At 35.2% G+C, this 26,718-nt stretch overlaps 1 protein-coding gene across 1 annotated transcript in view; it reads right to left on the bottom strand.

The window, feature by feature from the left end:
- Nucleotides 1-416: 416 nt before the first annotated feature.
- AGGF1 (angiogenic factor with G-patch and FHA domains 1) overlaps nucleotides 417-26,718 on the bottom strand; it is a 30,928-nt gene continuing 4,626 nt past the window's right edge. Inside the window, exons 3-14 of the mRNA XM_007975932.3 lie at nucleotides 25,923-26,125; nucleotides 24,946-25,110; nucleotides 21,960-22,148; nucleotides 17,297-17,627; nucleotides 15,664-15,775; nucleotides 14,936-14,987; nucleotides 11,245-11,346; nucleotides 9,941-10,106; nucleotides 8,280-8,362; nucleotides 4,144-4,271; nucleotides 2,081-2,180; nucleotides 417-807 (exon numbers count right to left, since the gene is read on the bottom strand). Of these exons, the coding sequence (XP_007974123.2) occupies nucleotides 607-807; nucleotides 2,081-2,180; nucleotides 4,144-4,271; nucleotides 8,280-8,362; nucleotides 9,941-10,106; nucleotides 11,245-11,346; nucleotides 14,936-14,987; nucleotides 15,664-15,775; nucleotides 17,297-17,627; nucleotides 21,960-22,148; nucleotides 24,946-25,110; nucleotides 25,923-26,125 (1,832 nt within the window). The 3' untranslated portion in view covers nucleotides 417-606. The remainder of the gene's footprint in view (nucleotides 808-2,080; nucleotides 2,181-4,143; nucleotides 4,272-8,279; nucleotides 8,363-9,940; nucleotides 10,107-11,244; nucleotides 11,347-14,935; nucleotides 14,988-15,663; nucleotides 15,776-17,296; nucleotides 17,628-21,959; nucleotides 22,149-24,945; nucleotides 25,111-25,922; nucleotides 26,126-26,718) is intronic.

Here is a 26,718-nt window from a genome sequence, read left to right on the forward strand (position 1 = left end):
AGTACATAGCAACAGATTCTTCACAGAAGAAAACAATGAAAGGCTAATTTTCTACAACATGTTACCTGTTCATTAGTTCTTCAATAATATGACTTAGGCTATTTGTTTCAAGGATAACAAAATGTATGCACCACTACCCATGTCTTCTCAACATTTTTAATCTAGGTTCTAAAGGGCATAAATGAGGATGCATATAGTCAGATTTATTTTTATAAACTTTTGATGTTTCTTTTGTTATGCATCTTACATGAATATATGGAGACAAGAACAGATAGATGTACATTTAAGTCAGTAGTTATATGAATTTTGCATATATGACTAGTTGCTTATATGGATGTTGTAAATGACAAGATAAAATAACGAAGTTGGATAAACTCATCCGTGCCCTGTGAACTTTAGTCTATTTACTGCATAAATTGGTTCAGTCACTATTTATTAGTTTTTAAAAAATGGTTTTTAAAAGCTGCAAACCATACACATTTCTGAATCAGGAAGAGGTAAACTGTGACACAGTTCCCCTGTGCTGCTGATTCTTTTGGGGAGAAAAAATAAGAGTTTCCAAATTCTATTTTTAAAAAAGCTAGAGTTTTCTTCTATGATTAACCTTCACTCTAAAGTCCCTTTTACCCAAGGCATGGTCCCTGGGTCATCTTTTTGAGGCTTAGTTTCTGGGAAGTTTTCAGTAAACCGCTCTCGTGCTTTGTCCCAGTTTTTTTTGTTCTTGTTTTGGAGAAGGTGAACATCTTCAATTGAGGATGGTTTGCCTGTCCCCAAGCCTGCATGTGTTCGCCGAAGCTGAAGCTGGATCTGTTACCAAAAGTTGAGCAGAGGACTTATTTTAGAGTCTAAACACATTGAAATCTGCTGTGTCCAACTTAGGACTCTATAATTTTTTGATTTATTACAGATTGATGCAAAAGAAAAACCTGTCAAATGCATCTAATACATGCAGGAATATATATACTTTTATACATGGAACTTACACTTATTTTCCTATGTTGTCTTGCCTGTCAATAAGTACAGCCTACTTTACAGAAAATAGAGTGCTCCTTAACTAGCAATCACCAAATTTCATTTAGATGCTGCAGAGTATGTCATTCCACCCTAAACAGAAATAAAGGCAAGGGATATGTTTAAACCCACTGTCCTATCCTTACCTAAGTAAGTGGAACAAGCAGGTTAAACATTAATAACCATAAAAAGAATCTGATTGTTTATTTTCATAACAGGAGGGGAGCACTTCTCAATATTTTAAGAACATTCAAAGCTAACATTTAACTGAGTGCCTAATGTAAGGTACAATGCTTAGGGGCTTTATCTTCAAGATAACCCTGAAAAAGAGTTCTTATCCCCATTTTTTCATAAGAAAACTAAAGTCCAAACTTGCCCAAAGCCACATAGCTAGTAAATGACAGAGCACATATTCTAACCTAGGTCTGACTACAAAATCCTAGTTCTTTCCACTGTAACTCAAAAAAAATTAGAAAGCTGGTATATACTCACACTGATCCATCTATTATTTCTTTAGGTACTAAGTCATTATCCAGAAAGTTCTACAGTCAGGTTACTTCTTAAGGTTTGTGTGAAAGATAACCCAAACCTCCTATGAACAATGGGACCATTAATTAAACTACTATGTCGTTTTCCAGACATTATTCTCTATATTCCATGTTAACATGCTCTGATTCTTGAACCTAACAGACTTTTCAGCTCATACAGAATCCACCTGTTTGTAAACTAACACTGTGATTGTTCTTGAGTGCTCAGTACCAGGCACAGTATGACAGTTATTAAAAATGACTCTAAAACACAGAAGAACCTTTGGCTCAGGAAACAGCACTTTTTACCCTAGCTTTAATGTAGGAAAAAAAAACACTCAAAAAGAGGCTTTCTAAAAATATAAAACACAAAACAAAGCACATGTATATATCTGGTAATTGTGAATGCCACAAAGGCAGTAATCATGTCTACTTTAGCTTTCTACTATATTCTTAACACTTAAGGCAATGTTTGGCACATTAATGTACACAGTAAATATCTGCTCTAGGAATAAATGAATACAAGAAAATGCAAGTCTTACCGGAGTTTTCATTCCTCCACCATCCTTCCCCAGGCCCTCTCCTTTCTTCCAACCCATCTTCTCCAACATCTTCCGACCTTTGTTGCTATCAGTAATTTCACTTTAAAGAATATTAAAATGATAGTTGATTGATAAAAGATCTTTTAGATCACATTTATAACAAATTCATGAATTAAAAGTAATTGGTACAACTACTTTAGAAAACCGCTTGGCATTACCTAACAAAGTTGAAGACACACAAATTCCACTGGTACATGTCCTACTTAGAAAAGCATGTGCACCAAAAGACACATACAACAATGTTCTTCCAGCAAATCTAATAGCAACAAATCAGAAACAATCCAGATGTCTGGCAATGATTAAAATGGGTAAATTGTGGCATAGTCATACAGTAGAATATTATTCAGTAATAAAAATAAACCATACATAACAAAATAATGTGGAACAAAAAGAATATGGACACAAAATAAATACTGAATTGTTCCATTTCTTTAAAATTTTAAAATAAGTGAAATTAATCTATTGCTGTCAGGATGGTGATTACCTTTGAGGAGAGCAGGACAGTGATTAGGCAGGGCACAGGGAGAATAAGCTTCTGGGGTTACTGATAATTTTCTATTTCTTGTCCAAGAAATGTGTATTCTGCAATACCTTAATTTTATGATGTATCACTGAGCTATATACTTATAATCTGTGTTCTTTTCTGTACATGTTATATATTAAGAAGTTCAAATGAAATAAAACTTCTTAATCACTGTTTGCATTTTGTCCTATGATTCTATACTCTGCTAATTCAAGAGTATTTTATGTTCTATTATATCTTTTCAGTTCCACAAAATATGCTGTTAGCCCTTCAATTAATAACCAAGCAATGTCAAACCAATGTGTTTTATTTTAAATTTATCTTATTTAATTTGAATGCACTCTTTACATTCTCCAAGATTATATTTTAAATATTAAACTTAAAAAAAAAAGTGTCATGTTGCTTAGTGTACCTGTTTTGTAATCCTGTATTTCATCAAATAAAATGTTGGTAATGGATCAATCTCCATCAACTCTAAGGTACACCATTATTTTATGTACCATCAAGAAAAAATTGTTGCCATTTGTAACCATAAAACTCTTAGAGTCAATGCAATATGATACTGAATCAAAACTTTATAATTAGTTATTAGTTCTATATGAAAAATTTAAATTTTAACTAAACTCAAAATTTATATTCTGAGGAAAAAAATGTAGCTAATATTTGATTAAATGCAGAAATATGGTCATATTGTAGGCCTCAAAAATCACCTTTTTCATTTTTATCCAAACTACTTTGCCAGGAGAAAACTGAATCAGAGAAAAATAAATAAGAAAAATTATATTTCACGGTCATTAAGAACAGAAGTATTTGAGTATTAAAATAATTATTAAAAAATACTAGTCCATACCAAGTTCTTACCAGTCTAGGCTTCTAGATACCTAGCATATAGAAGTATACACACTCAACTGTGTGGCTAGACTGTTAACATACATATACGTGTGTTTAAGTACAGGTACTCATGCATATGCTCAGCAATTTTTTAGGGGATAATGGAATTCTAAGATTAGTGGAAAGTATAAATAGACTTAGTGTCTCCATTTTGTTGTTAAAGCATTCATTTTAAGGCCACTTATCGGCCAGGCGTGGTAGCTCACGCCTGTAATCTAAACCCTTGGGGAGGCCAAGGCAGGTGGATCATGAGGTCAGGAGTTCAAGACCAGCCTGGCCAACAACATGGTGAAACTCTGTCTCTGCTAAAAACACAAAAATTAGCTGGGCGTGATGGCACGCAACTGTAATCCCAGCTACTCAGGAGGCTGAGGCAGGAGAATTGCTTGAACCCAGGAGACGGAGGTTGCAGTGAGCTGAGATCACACCACTGCACTCCAGCCTGGGCGACAGAGCAAGACTCTATCTCATAAATAAATAAATAAATAAATAGACCACCTATCAGGATATATAGCCCTGAACATCAGACCACCCTATGAATGTGATTATGAACAAAGGATGTTTCAAGCCACTGTAATTCAAAACTTACGAATGAACAGATGCAGGAGCATCATCTCTTTGGAAAGTTCCTTCACTTCCAATCTGCTCCCTACGTTTTCCAGCTCTATCTTTATATTTTGGATTCTTCAATGTCTTTTCATCTTCGTATTCTGTATTCTTAATAAACACAAAATATTCATTGAGGAAGAGAAAGCTGATAAATAAGACAATTTCTGTACATGTGCCTTACTTAACGAATAGGGTTCAATGTGGCCTATATAAACAATAAAATAAAACAAGCTATGATATGAAGAAATTGCTGGGTATGGTGGCTCATGCCTGTAATCCTAGCACTCTGGGAAGCTAAGGCAAGAGAATAGCTAGAGGTCAGGAGTTTGAGACCAGTGTGAGCAATATAGCAAGACTCCCACCTCTACTTGATTTATATTAAAGTTATAAAAAAAAGATATGAAGAAATTGTCATATTAGATATGCTACTTTTATTCTATTCCCTTTAAAATGTTTATATTATTTCAAGTTATGCCACAACATACATATACATAAGAAGATGATACGGTGAAAATATAGTATATTCTGACTCAATGCTGCGTTCTCATCTCGTCATACGAACGACTAGTATTTGAAGAAAAATACAGAATCCCTGGGGTTTGGGGGGGAAAAAATCTATCTCCCCTTTTCTCTAAGGAAGTGAAAGTTCCAAGGGACCTACAGTAGTTTGATACTGTTTCTTGGAAGGGAGAAATGTAGAGACTTTTAAAAAACCCATTTAACCTGGCAATAATATTTTTTTGCTTCAATAAAGCTCCATTTAAGTGACTAATTAGTCACTTAACAAACATTCACTGGATAAAGAGTATGTCAAGCTCCATGCTAGGTTATGAAATGCCAGAAGGAAGATGTGCATAACCTTTGGCCTATTACAGTATGAGTGGTTCGATAAAGGTATACACAAGGTGTGGTGGTGGCACAAAGATGGGGTAGTCAATTCAGCATTCATAGAAGCCTTCCCTTTCCCTTTGTTATAACTTGCTGATCTTTATATAAAAAGTATGATACTTATCCAGAGAGATGCTAGGGACTGGAGAGCAACTCAACGAAGGTACGACAGAAGCTTTTAATTAATTTTGCTTTTAAAAAGAGAAGAAAAATATAGAACTACCTATCCTAGTAAGTTTTTCCCCCAGAAGACAATAAAGAAATTGAGCTAAAATTTTTGAGAAAACAATTTTATTCTCTCCTTAAATGTCTTCTATTTTCCCCCAAAATTGGTCTATCTTGTTTTTTCTACGATTTCTCTACCTTAGTAAAACAGTAACAACAAAAAAAACACAATTTGACAGAAAAATGTTATTTTGGCAGCAACTTCTTTTTCCGTATCTTCATGAAGTGTAAAAATTTAGCACAAATATACTTAAGAGCTAGATTCTACATCTAGCTCTACCATTTAATAGCTGGGCTACTAAGCTTTAGTTTCTCAAAAGTAAACTAGAAACATTAATTAATTGCCTCCCTGGTCTATTTACAGGATTAAGCGGTAACTTTTTAAAAAAAAAACCTTTATTGAGGTATAATTAATATAAATAAATCATACACAGCTAGTGTACAATGAGATGCTTTTGAGATTTATGGACCTATGACACTATCACCATAAGCAAGATAATAAACAAACCCATCTCTCCCAAAAGTGTCCTTGTCTCTCTTTGTAATCCAACTCTCCAGACCTTCCCTGTGTAGCATTCCTCCCTTGTCTAAGCAATCACTCTTCTTCCTTCTGTCACAATACATTAGTTTGCTTTCCTAGAAGTTTATATAAATGGTGCAGAACAGTTCTTCCCACTTTCCTGTTTGTAGTTCTCAACACCAACCAGAATGTGCTGGGAATGCAACATCCTGAGGTAAGGAGGGATTGGCTGAAACAGTCCAGGCTGTTCCAGTCCCCATCTGGAAACAGGATATCCTTCAACATTGTAGCCCAGTGAGTCAAACGACCCTGAGGTACATAACCCAAGGTGGGCTGCTTTCCAGGGTCCCTCAACTGCTGCGCAAGTAGGGCATACAAAGTTGAGGTTCCATTCACCCACAAGGCAGCTTTCTGACCTTTGGGGGGTGGTTTCACAATAAATCCCAGGCTTCTGTCATCCCTTGCTGCCTATTTGTAAGTCATAAGTTTGCTTCATGTAACTTGTATGAGAGGGTGTTCTATCTCACTGACCTCAGACAAGCTGGAAATCAGTGTAATAGTGAAACTGTTCCACAAGTGGCAGCACATATACGTGTTTTATTTGGCTTCACTCAACATAACTATTTTGAGATTCATCCAGGTAGGTTGTGGCCTATATTACTAGTTCCTGCTTTTTTATTGCTAAGTAGTATTTTCACCATATAGATACACCATAGTTTGCTTATCCATATATGATGGACATTTGAGTTTTTCTCAGTTTTTGGTTATTCAAAAAAAAAAAGCAATGAATATTTGCTTACTGGTCTTTTTATGCACATATGCTTGCACTTATCTTGGTTAAATGTCTCAGAGTAGAATGGCTGAATTGTAAAATAGGTGTATGTTAAATTTTAAGAAACTACCAAAGCATCTGCACCATTTTACATTCCCACCAGCAGTGTATGAGATTTCTAGTTCCTCCACAACCCTTACAATACCTGTTACAGTCAGTTTTGAAAATTTTAGGCATTCTAACAGATTTGTAGTGGTATCTCATTGTGGTTTTAATTTTCATTTCCTTAAAGACTGATGACACTGAACATTTTTTCGGGTGTTTATTTGCCATCAGCATACCTTCTCTGGTGAAGTATCTATTCAAATCTTTGGTCCATTTTTTAACTGAGGTGTCTTATTATTAAGTTTTGAAAGTTTTTTGTATATTCTAGATATAGAAGTCTTTGACCAGATACATGATTTGCAAATATTTTCTCCAGTCTATGGCTTGTCTTTTCACTCTCTTAATAGTGTCTTTGGAAAAACATAAATTTTTAATTTTGAAGAAATACAGATTATCAAGTTGTTCTTAAGGATTGTGCTTTTGGTGTTAGAATCTTTGCCTTTAAAAAAAAAAGTTTCTAGAAGTTTTAAAGTTTTTAGGTTTTATTTTTATATCTATGATCCATTTTTGGATCATTTTTATAGATTGTTCAAGGTATGGATCAATACTCTTTTTGTCTGTGGTTTTTTTTGGTAAGGCCATCCAATTATTCTACCACCATTTGTTGAAAAAGACCACTCTTGGCCGGGCACAGTGGTGCATGCCTTTAATCCCAGCACTTTGGGAGGCGAAGGTGGGCGGATCACCTGAGGTCAGGAGTTCGAGACCAGTCTGCCCAATGTGGTGAACCTTGTCTCTACTAAAAATACAAAAATTAGCCGGGCATGGTGGCAGGCACCTGCAATCACAGCTACTTGGGAAGCTGAGGCAGGAGAATCACTTGAATCCAGGAGACAGAGGTAGCAGTGAGCTGAGATTGTGCCACTGCACGCTTCCAGCCTGGGTGACAGAATAAGACTCTGTCTCAAAAAAAAAAAAAAAAAAAAAAAAAAAAGACCACTCTTTCTCCACCAAACTGCCTTCAAGCCTTTATCAAAAATTAACTGTCCACACATATATATGGATCTACTCCTGGACTATTTTGTTCCATCCATCTATTTATATTTATGCCAATATGATACTACCTTAATCACTGTAGTTTAATTATAGTAAGTCTTTAAATCAGGTCGTATTAGTTCTCCAACTATGTTGTTCAATCAGTGTCATCTTTTTTGCAGAGATAGGATCTTGCTATATTGCCCAGGCTGGAATGCAGAGCCTATTCATAAGTGCAATCACAGCTCACTGCAAGTGATCCTCTTGCCTCAGCCTCCCAAGTACCAGGGACTACAAACTACAGACACTACCATGTCTAGTTATGTCAAGGCATCTTAATGCAAGTTTTCTGAAAACCAGAAATGTATATTCAAATGTAGGCTATTATCATTTTTCTACTCCAACTTCAGTAGTTTTTAGATTATGAATACCAGAACACTAAACTAATAGAAATCACAAAATCATACTACACAACTATTTATATATAAAATGTACTCAGCATATTTAAAGACATTTTTACTGAAAACCAGATATACGGCTTAACAAATGAAACAATATTTAACATCCTCACCTGTAAACCATATTTTACTCGTATTTTCTTTAATTCTTTTCTTCTTTCCAACTCTTTTTCCTCCTTACTTAGTGTTGGACCAACTGAAAGAAAAAAAGTTTGGTTAAAAAAAAGCCACTAAATCTGATTTTGTAGAAAATTAAAACTAATGTTATTTAATTAATAAAAAATTAATATAACCCATTAGTAACCATTCCGATCAACCAGAAGTTGAAATAAACATTAATATAAAGGATAAAAGGGTTGTGATGATGTCCTTTCAGCATTTTGGTAACTAAACCTACTTGAGAAGTAAAGCAAAAACTACAGATAATAGGAATCTTACAGTATAGATACCAAAATGAACAATGAACATTTTGATTTTTCAATATGATTATTGTAACACAATCTCAAATGCAGAAATATTAAGTAAGTTTTGCAAAGGAACATAGCCATAAGCAAAATAAAAGTCAGAGAAACCAAAATTCGTGTTACTGTGTAATGCAACATACTCATTTTCAAATTAGTATCAGAAAACAAAAAATAAACAATGAACATGCATACTTGGCATTTGGGGGAAAATTTATGTCAAAAAAGATGACCTCTTACTAGTTCAAAGCATCTATTTAAATTTTAAGAGCTTTATATGGGTGGGATGAAAGCACAACAGTAATATCCTACAGTGCCATTATAAAAAATAATGGTACATAGACAATATACAGCATGAGCTATCAATAGGACAGAAAACATATCAATCAACAACCCTTAATGCCCTGGCCTATTATTTCCTATGTTAATATTACATGACAGAGTTCAACTGTGGATGACTTTTTTACATCAATACATACATGTCAAAAGGAAACCAATCTTTATTATTACTTTATTGTCATTACTTTTTAAATTATTTTAACTGATAAATTAAAAGTGTATATATGGTGTACAACATGATTTTTGATATATGTATACATTGTGAACTGGCTAAATGAACCTCATTAACATATCCATTACTACCTCATGTACTTATCACTTTTTTGTGTATGATGTGAACACTTAAAATTTACTCTCTTACCAATTTTCAATTACAACTGCTCCTAAGGACATTTGACTACCACTACAGTCTGACTCAAAAGCCTACTAAACTGGATTAGCAGAAACAGAGCTAATCAATCTCTTTCCTGGTCAGAAAGCAGACCAATGCTACATATCATGAAGCTAAATTATTACACAGAAAAATCAACTACAATTATAATCTATTAGCCTAGGTCTCAAATTCCACATATATGTCATTTCTTAGTCTCATTTGGTAATATTTACTGAAATATATCTCAATCTATTATTACATCAACTGGATACAAGACCAATAGCTTTGTATAAATATCTCTCAATGCAGTATCCTATCAATTAGACACGTAGCCAGTAGCTGACTGATATTTTTTACAACACTTAGGTAATGAAAGAGAACCAATCTTTATTAAATTAATTAAACCAACCTTTATTAAACCAATCTTTATTAAATTATTACTTTGTCATTACTTTTTAAATTATTTTAATTGATAAATTAAAAGTGTATATATGGTGTACAACATGATTTTTATCATTATTAAATGTTAACATTATTAAATGTTATTAAATGATAACATTATTAAATGTTATCACAGCCACATTTAATCTGTTTCACATACCAAAAGACTCATCTTTCTTATCAAGGCGAAGGTGGGCTCTAACCTGCCCTGGTTCACAGCCATCACAGGTATCACTGCCAGGGTGAATGTGAAAGGATAAGACAGTTTCTCCAATTTTCACTTCATCTCCATGCTCAAGTACATAAGGGTCACATTTAGTTTTCGGCTAGAGGGGAAACATTTTACAAAACAGAAATCAAAACAATCACATATGGTTACCTTACATCTATTGTAAGTAATGTCTGATTACAATTTTAAAAATATATTTAAAATAGCTGTAAATGAAATAGACACAAACACACTTCCCCAACTTGATGACGCATAAAAAAAAGTTCTAGTGGAGATGAAGACAGCTGAACTGAGTAATTTGTCAAACCCACCAATCTCGCTATCCAATCAGAAATATCCAATTCTAGACTTCAATCTATTACCAAAACATATAATCATCATAGTAAAAAAAAAGATGAAGTGTTAAGAGAATGGGATAAATGCATCACATCTCCCTTTTCTTCTCTCAACTCAGTTTTATTTCCATTTTTACTCTTACAGACTAAGAATAAGGCCTCCCTCCTTCCCTATATTTTCTTTTTCTTTTTTTTGAGACAGAGTTTCACCCCATAGCCCAGGCTGGAGTGCAGTGGTGTGATCTCGGCTCACTGCAACCTCCGCCTCCCTGGTGCAAACGATTCTCCCGCCTCAGCATCCCAAGTAGCTGGAATAACAGGCACACACCACCAAGCCCAGCTAATTTTTGTATTTTTGGGAGAGATGGGGTTTCACCGTGTTGGCCAGGCTTGTCTTGAACTCCTAACCTCAGATGATCCACTGGCCTCGGGCTCCCAAAGTGCTGGGATTACAGGTATGAACCATCGCGTCCAGCCCCTATATTTTCTTATTATATGCCAAATAGTTTGTTACATGCTGAGGATGTAAGTGTTAACTGAATAGACATAGCTTTTGCCTTTAAGAAGTTTTCAATTTAGCAGTATTTCCATTAAGACAATAAAAAAAAAAGGGAGGACCTTCAAAGTTGTTATTGAGACATTTACACACTTACTCTGAATAGCTTTACAATGGATTCATAACTGAAAATAAGGCACAGATACACAATTAGAAGTCAAAACTCAACAGCCAAGGAAGACCCACTGATTATATTCTTTTTTCAGCCTTTCTGGAAATTTCTTTCCGAGTAACACATTTGGGCTTTACTCTGAACCAAATGATAAAGATTATGGCCTTCAGAAATAAAAAAAATTCAGTTTTAAAATAATGTGCAGGTAACTAATTAATACATACACACTCACCTGAAGAATCTGTTTTCCATTAACAACTGTGCCATTTTGACTGCCTTGATCCACAAGGACATAACTTTGTAAGTCATGGTCAAAATAAATTTCTGCATGAAACTTAGAAAATAAAAGCAAGCAATTATTAATTACTACACTTTTCAAAACTATGGACAATTTCTGTATGATATGATGATGTTAACTTGAGTCTTTGATAATTTACACTTTATTATACTTAACACTTTTTTAGAAACACAACTATTATATGCTTCTGGTAGAAACAGAGGCTATAGAAGAAAATGTCATCTATAATTCTACCTTTAACTACCATGAAAAATTTAGAATATGTCCTACTTTTTCTCTTTTTGTACTAGAGATTATAATTTGAAAAATTTTGACCTAATGTAAGTATTTGTCCATATCATTAAAAACTCCTTTTTTTTTTCTTTTTTTGGAGACAGAGTCTCACTCTGTCACCCAGGCTATAGTGCAGTGGTGTGATCACGGCTTCCTGCAGCCTTGACCTCCTGGGCTTAGGCAATCCTCCCACCTCAGTTTCCTGAGTAGCTGGGACTACAGGTGTGTGCCACCATACCTGGTTATTTTTTGTATTTTTTGTAGAGACAGGGTTTCACCATGTTGCCCAGGTTGGTCTTGAACTCCTGAGTTCAAGTGATCCTCCCGCCTTGGCCTCCCAAAGTGCTGGGATTACAGGCATGAGCCACCACACCTGGCCAAAAATTTTTAATACAAAATGTGATTTGAAACACCCAAGGCCAACCTCTCAGAGAAGTTTCCAGGATCTTCAATAGTTAGGACTAATCTTTCCCTCCTTTTTCCATAGCACTTTATCTATTCCTCTTATTTTGCTTCTTTAACGTTAAGTCATGAGGTTCATCCAGTTGTTATACAGTTACAGAGTTGTCGTTCATTCATTTTGCTGAATGGTAATCCATTGTGTGGATATACCACAATCTATCCATCCATCCTTCTGAAAATGGACATTCAGGGGTTTTTTCCAAGGTTTTACTATTTTTTTTAAATATTACTATAAACCTTCTTGTACCTGCAATCTATTTGTGTACAAAATGCAAGTGTTTCTCTGGAGTACACACCTAGGAATGGAATTGCTAAATCATAATATAAGCAAATCTTAAACTTTACTAGATAACTGTTTTTCCAAAGTAGTTGTATCAATTCATATTCCCACCAGCAGTCTGTGAAAATCCTTGTAGCTCTATGTATACTAAACCAAAACTTGACATTGCTTTATCATTGTGATCTTAACTTGCATTTCCCTGATTAGTACCAAAACTCTTTTCTGAGACGGAATCTCATTCTGTCACCCATGCTGGAGTGCAGTGGCGCCATCTTGACTCACTGCAAGCTCCACCTCCCAGGTTCACACCACTCTCCTGCCTCAGCCTCCTGAGTAGCTGGGACTACAGGCACCTGCCACCACACTTGGCTAACTTTTTGTATTTTTAGTAGAAATGGGGTTTCTCCATGTATGCCAGGATGGTCTCAATCTCCTGACCTCGTTATCTGCCCGCCTCAGCCTCCCAAAGTGCTGGGATTACAGGCGTAAGCCACTGTGCCCAACCCCCAAAACTCTGTTTAATTATTAGTCATTTGAGTTTCCTCTTCTGTAAATTTTCTTTTTAAGTCCTTTATACACTTTTTTCCAACTGGATTGTTTAGAATAAGTCTTTCCGTACGGCAAAACCCTATTCCAAAAAGCTGTTCTAAATTACTTTTCCAATAGGAGTGATATTTAATAAATGATGAATGAAAATTGACACCTTGGCTTCATCTGTATTTCTCAGATTACTAGAAAGACTGAATGGCTTTTCATATATTAACCATGATATTTCCTTAACTGTGAATTGCCTGATGTATCTTTTGCTCACTTATCTACTGGTGTCACAGTGGGGTTTGAAAACAAAAATTCGCGTGAACTTTTCAAAAATAAATAATGTATATTGTGTCATATTTGTTGTGCCTGTCCGAGTCTGCCTTCTAAACTGGTTTCTTAACATACAAAAAGCAAAATTATTTTGTCCTTTGTAATTTTTACCATTTTTTAAACTCAGAAAGTCTTCTATCTAGTGGTCAAATACTTGTTTTTTCCCCTAACATTAAGTTTCTTTTTTAGAAGTTTCTATTTGGATACATGTTATATGTGCTATCAAACTGACTTCACCAACTAATTATCCACCCCACCAATGGATGTTAGTTTAAAAGAAAGAAAAAACAGAAATGCCACCAGAAGCCTGGTGTGGTGGTGTGTGCCTATAGTGCTAGCTACTCAGGAAACTGAGGCAGGAGGATCACTTAAGCCCAGGAGGTGTCAGGGGCTGTAGTGCGTGCCACTGCATCCCAGCCTGGGCAACACAGTTAAGAACCTGTCTCTATATCAAAAAAAAAAAAGAAAGAAAGAAAGCCACCATAGAACTATCTATAGTTTAGATGGAAAGTGGGGAAGGATCTCGGAACTCTTTGCTATTTAAGTTACAGATTAGGTGTTATTTTTTTGGAGGCAGGAGACCCAAGGTCATAGTAAAAAAGTAAATAAGCAAGATAATCTGGTTAGAATTAAAATTATGAGAACTTTTTCCTCTTGCTGAATGAGTCTCCAAAAAGTGAAAGTAAATGGTCTTTCAAATTAAAAATGAGAAATTATATTCCAAAAAGACAAAAATCACATAAAATCTATTTTAGGTCCACATTACGGTCCATTAAATAAAAGCAAAATGGGAACGATGGAAGGTTAAAAAAAGAGAAAAGCAAAAAAGGAAAAAAGATAACTATAAGAGAGGAGAGAAAACAGTACAGGAAAGAGAAATATAAAGAGCCTCGGCCAGATGTGGTGGCTCACGCCTGTAATCCCAACACTTTGGGAGGTCGAGGCAAGTGGATCACTTGAGCCCAGGAGTTCGAGACCAGCCTAGGGAACCCCCAGGCGAAACTGCATCTCTATGAAATACATAAAGATTAGCTGGGCATGGTGGAGTACGCCTGTAGTCCCAGCTACCTGTGGGGCTGAGGCAGGAGGATTGCTTGAACCTGGGAGGTCGAGGTTTCAGTGAGTCGTGATCACATCACTACTCCAGCCCGGGCAACAGTGAAATCCTATCTCAAAAAAAGTAAAAATATATAAAGAGCATCAGGAGCTAAACCTTTAGTTATTTTCTACTTATAACTTGAGTTGCAATTCTGTTCTATTTGTTTTGAAAACTCAACTGTTCTTTTTCCTGAAACCATTAGATGATCAATTGGGGGAAGTTTTAAACAACATCCCTGAGCGGTATAGGATATATTCTTGGGTTGTAAAATCCTCTGGCTCAAAGTAACCACCTCCTAAAGTAGCCAGAAGCCAGGTAAGATTCAATTCTTAACTGTCATAAAATACAGCCTATTTATTTCACTCAATAAATATTCATTAAATGGGTCCTACTTTAAGACGTAGTATGTTTTCTACTCTTGTCCAGATTCTTAAAAATAAACATAATTTTGTTTATTCGAATTGTGATAAAAAATTTTATTTTCTCAAGCACTGAAATAAACAAATCTGCACTGCCTTCATTACCATTACTACACTGTATATTAACCTTCCTATTAAATGAGAAAAACCCCTAAGCTTTCTACTGTAATAATAATATAAAAATTTACATCTAGGGGACTATATTTGAGAAATCAAAGAGCTTACCTTACTGACACCAACTTCAGGGATTCGGAGAGTATGCTCCATATCCTTTTCTCTGCAGAATGAAGTAAAGTGTCTTTAATAATTTTTGAAGCATATTGTATAAATGCAGCACTTATAGTGACATGGAAAGGATTTTTAAGAATAGATAATGTTAAAATACATGTCTATCAACAGTAAATCTCCTGGTTATGGATTATCCAGTTTCCTTACTGCTACTCTAGACTTCCTGTGCTTTCACACAGTGATTATTTGCTCATGTCTTTTTCTCCCCCCAGACTGTGCTTCCTTTGGGTAGAGATTTGCATTAGTCCTCTTTGTATCCACAGCACAAAGAATAATGCTTAACTTATGGCCAGGCATGGTGGCTTATGTGCCTGTAATCCTAGCACTTTGGGAGCCCAAGGTGGGTGGATCACTTGAGGCCAGGAGTTCGAGACCAGTCCGGCCAATATGGTGAAACCCCCGACTCCACTAAAAACACAAAAATCAGCTGGGCGTGGTGGTGCACGCCTGTAATCCCAGCTAATCAGGAGGCTGAGGCAGGAGAATTGATTGAACCCAGGATATGGAGGTTGCAATGAGCCGAGACCGTGCCACTGAACTCCAGCCTGGGCAAAAGAGCACAACTCTGTCTCAAAAACAAAAAACAAACAAACAAAAATACATGCTCTCAATAAAGCCTTTCTGAAATAATTGAAAGAATGATATAATAATATTAACTGTTTTACCTTCCAATTGTAGCAGGGTTTACAGCAGTAATGATAAAGAGTGATCCTGTCTGCAACACAGGTGATCTAATGACAATTACTCTAATACATGGGGGCCAAATTTTGTCTTCGTCTGCCAAGGAAAGAAGTAAGTAAATATTAATTTAACTACTATGAAAAAGAACTTCATAGGGATAACTAGGCGGCATCCATAAAATAAAAAAGTGTTGGTCAAAAATCTTAATTCTGACTAAAACAAACTTCTTAAATTCTGCTGTGTAATACGTAGCAATGGGTAAGGCTTAACACTGTTATTAAAGTGATCAACATAAAGGTTGCTGCAGGATATGTAGCATCTATCACAGTTATCAAATAATCAACTCTTTCTTTTTTAAGGTTTTGGAATCTGAAAATATCCCAAATATTTTTATATTATTTTAAGTTACAAAAATTGAGTCCTTTTAAAAAAAATAAAAATAAAAAAGGCTAGGCACAATGGCTCACACCTACAATCCCAGCACTTTGGGAGGCCGATGTGGGCGGATCACCTCAGGTCAGGAGCTGGAGATCAGCCTGGCCAACATGGTGAAACCCCGTCTCTGATAAAAATACAAAAATTAGCTGGGCATGGTAGTGTGTGCCTGTAGTCCCAGCTACTCGGGAGGCTGAGGCAAGAGAATCACTTGAACCCAGGAGGCAGAGGTTACAGTGAGCCGAGATCGCACCACTGCACTCCAGCCTGGGCAACAGAGCAAGACTCTGTCTCAAAAAATAAAATAAAATAAAAAATAAATAAATTAAAAAATAAAAGCAAAAGAAATGACATTGAGAACCAAAGAACAAAATAAGCTCATACACTACACAGTTGGCCCTCAGTATCTGTGGGGGATTAGTTCCAAGATCCCTCCTCATATGCCAAAAAGCTATGGATGCTCAAGTTCTTATATAAATGGTATCATGTTTGCATATAACTTATGTGCATCCTTCTGTATACTATAAATCATCTCTAGATTACTTATAGCTAATAGAACATAAATGCTATATAAATAGTTACACTGTATTTAGGGGACAATAACAAGAAAAAAAAGTTTGTACACGTTCAGTACAGATGCAGCTATCCATTTTTTTCCCTGAATATGTTTGATCTGAGGTTGCTTGAATCCACTAATGCAGAACCCATGGATACAGAAGGCCAACTGTAATATGAAATCCTGTGTTTTAAAAGTATGTCTTTATATATTCAAGTAAAAAAAAATTAGATTTACCATAATATCCATGTAATTGAATTCATAATGTATACTTTTTAAAGACAACTTGTTTTTCTGTCTTAATTACAAAAGTAGACTACAAATACCTAACCCACTAAAACAGCCTTAATCTATATTTTAAGATTAGAATGCAGGTAACTTGGTTTTGTATTCTATTCACTATGCCATTCAATACAATGAAACTTTCTGAAGGTCCAAGTATTAGTCATTTATTCACATCCTACTCTATAAAAACCAAGTAGCAACCCACATAATTTTCAGTAACATCATTAAAATAATGTTTACTTTCCGGCAGGTATACGATGACTCACTAACATTTTTAACGGTTTTGCTCTTATATAGTTACCAGACTGGGGTATTTACTTAAATAATGATTATCTACTCACCTTCATCCTCACTATCTTCTGCAGTTACATTGCCTTCACTGGTAATGTCTTCATCATAACTATCCTCGGTCTGAGAGTCTGTAATTTCACCTTCCTCTGGTTCACTATCAGTCTCCATGATTTTCCCATCTTTAAATGATGTTGAATTAGAGATGTTTTCATGAAGAGGAGACTCTACAGTATTTCCACTAGCTGGAACAGTGAATTTGGGGAGACTATTTTTGCGATGAATGCCTATTTTTGCCTTTTTTTTCATATTCGCAATATTTTCTTCCTCATTGCAGCTTGTATGTTCAACACTGAAGGCTTTTTGATCCTCTGAGTTCAAATCCTGGAGAAGGGTGGGTAGATAGGTGGGAACAGGGGAGAACACTCTTAAACATCACTATCTTATAACATTACATCAAGTTTCAAAGAATTCGTGAAGATATATGTCAGTAAAATAACAATGGTTACGATCTGTTCCCCCTCTCCTTCTCACATTTCCTTTCTTGGTTAATGATATTACCATCTTCTTATCATCCAAATTAAAAATCCTCTAGTTATGTCTGAGATCCCCTTAACCATATATAAAATTACCAAGTGCTACAGACTTTTCTCAAAATATATCCAAATCTGTCCCTCTATTCTCAATGTCTTAACATTCCTAGTTCAAGCCCTAATCACATATTGCCTGGACTATGGGATAGCATAGACCAATAGTGTCCAGTAAAAATGTAACACAAGCTGTATTTGTACTTTTACATTTTCTAGCAGTCACACTTAAAAAGTAAAATTATTGAGATAGTTTACATGGTCTGCAAAATCCAGAGTGTATTTTACACTTAACAGCACATTTGAGTTTGGACTAGTAACACTTTAAGTGCTCAACAGCCACATGGAGCTGGTGGCTACCTTACTGGACAGTGCAGGCCTAAAGAATACCTATTCTAAATTTTCTTTTTAAACTTGTAGTCAATTAGCAAGTCAATACAAATAAAATACAGAATTAGTTTTACTTACAACATGAATTTAAAGATCCAAATGTACTCAATATGTAGCAAAATTGTAGTTTTGCTAAAATTGAGTACTTCACATTTGGCTTGATAATATATAAAAGTTTAAAAGTACAAATTAATGGTAACTATCTTATTCCAAAATCTTAACTTGCCTGGTATAAGTCTTTTATTATTTATTGTACATTTAGAGCTGATATGCCTTATAATAAATGAACAAATCTATTTTTCAATTAACAAAAATTATGTATTTTTATCATGTACAATATGAAGTTCTGAAATATGTACACAATGTAGAGTAGTTAAATTGAGTTAATTAACATGTACATTACCTCAAATACTTACCATTTTTCTGTGGTAAGAAACTTAAAATTTGCTCTCAGCAGTTTTCAATAATACAATGCATTATTATTAACAATAGTCACCATGTTATACAATGGTCAAATCTATTATTTTAGCCTTAGAAAAAGCAAATAATTATTTTCCATTTTTTTCCCTTGGTTTCTGACACACACTCACTTTTCTTTCTACCTTAGAGCAACATGAGGCAAATTCATATGCTCTTCTGTTATTTTATTAAATATGAGAGCATCTCACACAGCTTTTTTTTTTTTTTTTGAGATGGAGTCTCATTCTGTCTCTCAGGCTGGAGTGCAGTAACACAATCTCAGCTCGCTCTAACCTCCACTTCCCAGGTTCAAGAGATTCTCCTGCCTCAATCTCCCGAGTACCTGAGGCTACAGGTGTGAGCCACCACGTCCACGTAATTTTTGTATTTTTAGTAGAGACGGGGTTTCATCATGTTGGCCAGGATGGTCTCAATCTCTCGACCTCGTGATCCACCCACCTCACACACCTATCTTTAATAACAGCATAAATTCAGCTTGAAGACTGGCTAAACATTCACAGTGTGATAAATTATATACACTTTTAGCAATACAAATTCATCAAGAACAAGAACAAGGGCAAGGAGCTGAAAAACCATGAGGAGCTTTTACATTATAAAATTATAGCAAAAGGCCGGGCACGGTGGCTCAAGCCTGTAATCCCAGCACTTTGGGAGGCCGAGACGGGCAGATCACGAGGTCAGGAGATCAAGACCATCCTGGCTAACCCGGTGAAACCCCATCTCTAGTAAAAAATACAAAAAAAAAAATTAGCCGGGCGCGGTGGCGGGTGCCTGTAGTCCCAGCTACTTGGGAGGCTGAGGCAGGAGAATGGCGTAAACCCGGGAGGCGGAGCTTGCAGTGAGCTGAGATCCGGCCACTGCACTCCAGCCTGGGCGACAGAGCGAGACTCCGTCTCAAAAAAAAAAAAAAAAAAAAAAATTATAGCAAAAATGTTGCCTATCTGTATACACTCTTAAAAAAGCACTTGTATATTTATTACTTGCAGAACAACACATGCAGGGAAAGCTATTTGCCAGTACAGAACGTTAGAGAGTCATTAAGTGAAAAGAAAGAAGGACTTATTTACGGGCACTGAGGCACATATGGGTATTTCAAATTATTTACTCCTATCTCCCCTACTGTCTTCCTTCCACATAACCTCCACCTACAAAAAGTGAGGCTCAAAAATATCTTTAAAAAAGAAAACAGATGAAGATACTCACATGGCCTCACAGGTATCTTTTAGAATCCTCAGGAAATCCTCAAAATTCCAACAGAATTTTTCTTAAAGCTCTTGTCTTGGAATTCACATATTTTCAAAGAAGGATGGCTAAGATGAGTAGTTATGGGAGCGAAGCTGGACTACAATATCACTGAATGCTTTCCACCTCTATTCTCTAGTTTTTCAGGCAAGGCCATTTGAGGAGCCCTATATACTCTTTTCCTATTGTTAGTGAGAGGTGCTTTCACAACCTAGGTGGTTTTTTTTTTTTTTTTTTGAGATGGAGTCTGGCTCTGTTGCCCAGGCTGGAGTGTGGTGGTGCGATCTTGGCTCACTGCAACCTCCGCGTCCCAGGTTCAAGCGATTCTCCTGCCTCAGCCTCCCAAGTAGCTCGGATTACATGCGTCTGCCACCACACTCAGCTAATTTTTCTATTTTTAGTAGAGATGGGGTTTCACCATGTTGGCCATGCTGGTCTTGAACTCCTGATCTCAGGTAATCTGCCTGCCTTGGCCTCCCAAACTGTTGGGATTACAGGCATGAACCACTACACCCAGCCTACAACCTAGCCTTTCAAACAGTTAAACCACTAGTAACAAGCACTAGCCATTAAAACAGAGATCTTGAAAGCAAACAGAAAACTCATTTCTAGTATTTAAGTCACATACTCTTCTATTCCTAAGTATTGTCCACAAAAAAACAGAAGAACAAAAACAAATCAAATAGAGAACAGAAAAAAATCCAACAGAATCCTAATCCCTTATGTGAACTTTAGAATTTAGTATCAAGTCATTTTTCTTTTGTTAAGAAAAACTGGCTGGCACAGTGGCTCACGTCTACAATTCCAGCACTTAGGGAGGCCAAGGTAGGCAGATCACTTAAGCTCAGGAGGTCAGGGATGCAGTGAGCCATGATGGCACCACTGCACTCAACCTGAGTGACAGAGCAAGACCCTGTTAGGACAGGACAGAAGGATAGGATAGGATAGGACAGGACAGGACAGGACAGGACAGGACAGGGATAGGAAGGGATAGGAGAGGAAAGGACAGGACAGGAAACCATGAGATAAAATTTCAAGAGTAAGATACCAAATAGTTGCCACAGTTGATAAAATGTCAATAAAACAAATAAGCCTCCTTTCTTACTATAACCAAACTTATCTGTTTAGAGAGTAGAAATAAAGAACACTGATATCTTTTTATATTTTCCTTCTTTCAATTTAACATTGTATCATTGTAAGCATTTTTGGGGTTCCCCTCATTCTTTACAAGTACCATCTGAAAGCCTATATAATACTTTTTTCAATTAAATGTAATTATCACTTTCTTAACCATTGTCTTGCAGGCCATTTAAACTCACTCCATAGTTGTCAATAATGGATTTTTTTTTTTTTTGTAATGTTTTCCTGGCTGGGTGCGGTGGCTCACGCCTCTAATCCCAGCACTTTCGGAGGCGGAGGTGGGTGGATCACCTGAGGTCAGGAGTTCAAGACCAGCCTGACCACATGGAGAAGCCCTGTGTCTACTAAAATTACAAAAAAAATTAGCTGAGCACGTTGGTGCATGCCTGTAATCCCAGCTACTTGGGAGACTAAGGCAGGAGAATCGCTCAAACCTGGGAGGTGGAGGTTGCGGTAAGCCAAGATCATGCCATTGTACTCCAGCCTGGGCAACAAGAATGAAACTTCATCTCAAAAAAAAAAAAAGTTGAAACTATATCTATGTCTACCTGTAAACTATGTTTATCTTTTATTATGAATTGTGCACTGACATCAACTTATCAACTGAAGATCTGGATTCTTCTTCCAAACTATACAACACGAGATATTTTATCTGCCCTAAATCTGTCTCCTTCAAATTTTAAGAAATGCTTTCTATTTCTAGTGACAGAGTTTATGACAAAGTCCATGTTTGCTCCATCTAAACTTTCCTTAGATGTTATCTTAATGGGCATGTTTGAAATAGAGTTATTGAATGATTTTCAGTTTCATAAAAAATTTTGTCTTAATTATCATGTTATCACCATTATGCAAAGTTTTAAAATTATAAAGACATTACCTTTTCCTCATTTGTTGCAGAAGAATCTGGATCTTTTCTTTTCTTCTTCAATTTTTTATCTTTACTTTGTTTTGTGCTAGAAGTCTGATAAGGTTGCAAATCTACTCGAGAATGAAACTGGTAACGACCACTCTCCACATCACAATAGTAATAAATTCCAGTGGAAGGATCATAATACAGTTGATTTTCCTTTGAAAGTCAAGAAAAAAATAAATTCTAAATTCATCTAAGATAAAATAAACTTAACGAAAATGCCAAACATATTCAAATGTAGTAAATATTTCTTTGAACAACTATAGTATTTTCAGAAGACAATGAATTAAAGATAACAGAATAAAAAATGCTTTAATCTTCCAAAATACTTTACCATTCAATAGCTGATCTAATTTTCCTAGTGTGAGAAACAAGTAAATCTAAATATTAAATTGAATCATATAAAACTGTCAATACTTGACCATTTTTATCTAAGAAACAGCAATTTTGTATGGTTCCACTTAATACATTAACAAAAATTGACAATACTTTTGAAGGCATGAAAACTAAAGCATGCATAAGAAAAAGCTGACCATATGAGAGCAGTTCTAGACTCTTTATTCTTAATGACTGCACAATAATGGTGTGGCAGTACAAACCCCTAAACCCTCCTCTTAATGTCATAAAACAAAGATTTGTCTTTTGATGTTCATTACTTAAAATCCGTGAAAAAAATTTTGAAAATAAAGTTCATGCATACCAAAAAATAACATTCTGTATAATGCAATCAATAAACAACTGTCTCCACTAATTAATTAATTCTATAGTAAACAGGACAAGCAACCATGCAAAAATGAATTTGGCAAATTACAGATTTAAAAGCCAGAAAGTTAAAATTAGGTAATCACCTGCATTTATGATATACTGGCCACTCTAAAAACAATATTTAATTGAACAGTCTATATTTTATTTACATCCTAAATCCATGCAGACCAGACCTGGAAACATCTTTGATGTACTGAGATTGAGCAACTAAAACTTCCTGAAAAAGAATAATTTATTTTTCTAACTATTGACACTTGCAATTTATTGTCTTTAATCCCTCCATTTTGCAGATCTCTTACAAAAATATTTAGATTTCTCACCATCTTTCTCTTAACTAAGAAACTGAATGGAGGCTTTCCAATCTTTATTTCTAGTAATAATAGAACTTTTATAATTCAAACCTTTTTAATCTGGTTGTCAGTCCCAAATATAGACATTTTCAAAATATAAAAAAAAAATTTACTAAAATAATAAAAATGGCAACACAATGAAGTTCCTAATTTACTCAGAAATATAACCTGCAGAATGTAACTAACCATTTACAGAACAACGGATATCAAGAGAAAAGATACAGAAAGGAAGGCAGAAGACTGACAAAGACTAATGTCTACCTGAAACTGTTGTTTTCCTAGAAACTAAACAATAACTACTCCCTTTGGATAAGTGTTTAAACATTAATTTTCTGGTTATTTATTAGCATTGTCAATTAGCATCCTCCATGAAAGAAAACCCTCTCTGTATAAGGACTTACAGTTTACCATATGCAGATTAACAAACCAATGAAACCTCTTATGTTAATTGAGATATTTAGTATGATACTATGTTCTCTAGATAAGTTAACAATAGTTGCAGTAACAGGAATGATGAACATCAACTCCACTTTTGTGCACCACATTCTATAATTCCTCAGAGAACCAGATTACATTACTAGATTCTTGAGTTTGAGGTATGTGACTGAGTTCTATCATTGTCATCAAATCTGGAATGAAATACAATTAAGTATTAGACTTCAACAGCTATAACACTGTATTGTAAATCAAGAACTTTATTTTCTGGTTCTATCCTAGTCAGTGGTCCATTATATTTTAGATCCCATATTAATTCCCTAATTCTCACTGTTAACAGATTGATTTTTGTTTGTTTTTGAGACAGGGTCTCACTCTGTCACCTAGGCTGGAAGGCAGTGGTACAATCATGGCTCACTGCAGCCTCCATCTTCCCAGCTCAAGTGATGCTCCCACATCAGCCTCCTGAGTAGCTGGGACTACAAGGTGAGCCACTACAGCCGGCTGACTTTCAAAATTTTTTATAGAAAGAGTCTCACTGTGTTGCCTGGGCTGGTCTTGCACTCTTGACTCAAGCAATTCTCCTGCCTCAGTCTCCTGAAGTGCTAGGATTACAAGGAGTGAGCCACCATGCCTAGCCAACAGATTGACTTTTTTAAAGTGAAAGAGTTAAAAGACACAGAATATAAAACACTGGCTAATAATAAACACACTACTAAGAATTCAAGAAAGAAGTCTCCTTATGTGGCCTAAAATGAATTCATAAAGTATTTGAAATAATTTTTAAAATTCTTACCTCAAACCTAAAATTAACCTTACTTCTCTCTTAATTCTATGAAAAAAAAATTAGTTTAGGTTCTAAAATATTTACAATGTAGTTAACTATCTGCTTTTATTAACAAAAGCTCTAATACTTTAGATGTTATTTTTATACATAAAGACTTCTCCAAAACATTATCTATAATAATCACAATAAACAACCTTATTTTAAAAACTTAGAAGTGTAGCACCATAAGCTATTTTAGAATTCTTCTGTCAAATAGTTTTGAGTCAAATATAGTTTTTAAATGCAGCTTTTGGCTTTCTTACTTCGGCTTAGGGTTTAATATTTGATATCAGGCACTAAGTATGTATCATACAGTATTAAAGGTCTGAGATGGAATTTGAGACCAGCCTGGCCAACATGGCGAAACCCTGCCTCTACTAAAAATACAAAAAATTAGCTGTGTGTGGTGGTGCACACCTGTAATCCCAGCTACTTGGGATGCTGAGGCATAAGAATCACTTGAACCTGGGGAGTGAAAGTTGCAGTGAGCTGAGATCGCACCACTGCACTCCAGCCAGGGTGACAGCAGAAGACTCTGCCTCAAAAAAAAAAAAAAAAAAAGATCTGAGATACTTACAGAATCATAATAGAAACCAGTGCTGTGGTCAAAATACAGTCCAGTATTTTCATCATAACTAAATCCAGTCTGTGACACAGCCGCTTCTGCTGCAGCTCTCAAACTTTCAGCTAATGATGAACCTTCTAAGGATGTATCTTCTGTTGCTAATGCAGATGCTGGTTCCTATAAAAGATACAGTCACGCCAAATAAGACAAAAGCTTCTGTATATCAATTAAAAAGCTGGCTGAACTCAAGACTTGAGACTATGTTTAAGTTATGACTTCAATTACTACAATGGAAAAGGATGTCTATCAATTATGATTTGAACCACTTTTTAGAACATTTACTAGTGTGTCAGTAACTTCAACTTTGACCCAGTTTTGAAGGCAGTAAAAATGAGTGACAATTATTCGAGAATAAATGTATGATGCCACAGAGAAGCCATCCACAAAACACAGACTCTGAAATATTGACTAAGACAAAGATCTAGGTTCTTCAATAATTATATGTTCAATTGGAAAAAAAAATTCAAAAAGACAAATGAAGGAGAAAACCATAGATTAACTGAGGTATGTCAAACACAATAGGGATCCTGATTCAAACAAACTATAAAAACAAATTTACAGATTCAGGGAAATTTGAACGGTGGCAGGGTATCTGACATAAAGGAACATTAAAATTTTTTTAGGTGTAAATTTGGTATTGTTGTCCACAGTTCTTTCGTTGAGTCAAAATATTTGGACAAATTTTGTTTTAGATTACGTATATCATACAATTTTGGAACACAATGTAGCAGGAAAACCACTACACATATGAACAAGTTCTACTTTTGGTTTTTGAAAAACTATAACATTCTTTGCATAATTACACATAAGAATGTTTACAACGCTTGTATACGCTGTGACGGACCAAAGAAGTCTATCTTTCCACATAATAACAACAAAGAAGGACAGGTTCTTGGGCATGAACAGTTTCATGTTTAGCATTTTATTACCTGTGAATTTGAGGCAAAATGGTCCACTTGTCTACATTTAACATTTTCTGTTTTATGAGTACCAGGGTAAGCATCATTTTCTATTTGTAAATGGTCTTTAGAATTCAAAGTAGAAGTTCCGATATCTTGATCTTGTTGATCTGACGGTTCAGTCACTTTACCTGGAAGACTAACATCATTGTAGTATGTCTGATAATAATAATCTGTAGCAAAAAAATTAAATGAAATCATATCATATTAGAATAATGTATATAAAAACGACTTAATTACAAAACAATGGCATTTAAACACAAAAAGTACATACTTCAAATAAATCATGATTTTTACAACTGTACAAATTTTAAAAGATTAAAACAGAGGGTACAAATAAATCTGCAGAAGTGTGTATCTCTGATTCTGATGTCTCCTTCAGGACCCTAGCCGTCAGTTAAAAAGAAAAAAAAAAGGTAGGCTGGTTACATTTTCCACAGCAAGAGTAAAATAAAAATAGGTCGATAGGTTGTATTCTATTTAAAAAACTTAACTCTTAACTTCTAACCAGATACCTTAATATTGTTGCTTATCAATTTAACTTCTAACCGAATACCTTAATATTGTTGCTTATCAATTGATAAAGAAATAAAGGCAAGGAATTAGGGTTTTTTTCTTTTTCTTTTTTTTTTTTTTGTCAAATTTCTCTCCCCATGCAGACTTTTTAAAACATATCATACAGATAAGTAAGGTTAGCACTATTGCTGTGTTTAGCAACGTAGCCAAATTATGTCCTGAATGAAGTAAGGCAAAACTTAATAGGAAA

Source organism: Chlorocebus sabaeus, chromosome 4, assembly GCF_047675955.1.
Source record: "Chlorocebus sabaeus isolate Y175 chromosome 4, mChlSab1.0.hap1, whole genome shotgun sequence".
NCBI lineage: Eukaryota > Metazoa > Chordata > Mammalia > Primates > Cercopithecidae > Chlorocebus > Chlorocebus sabaeus.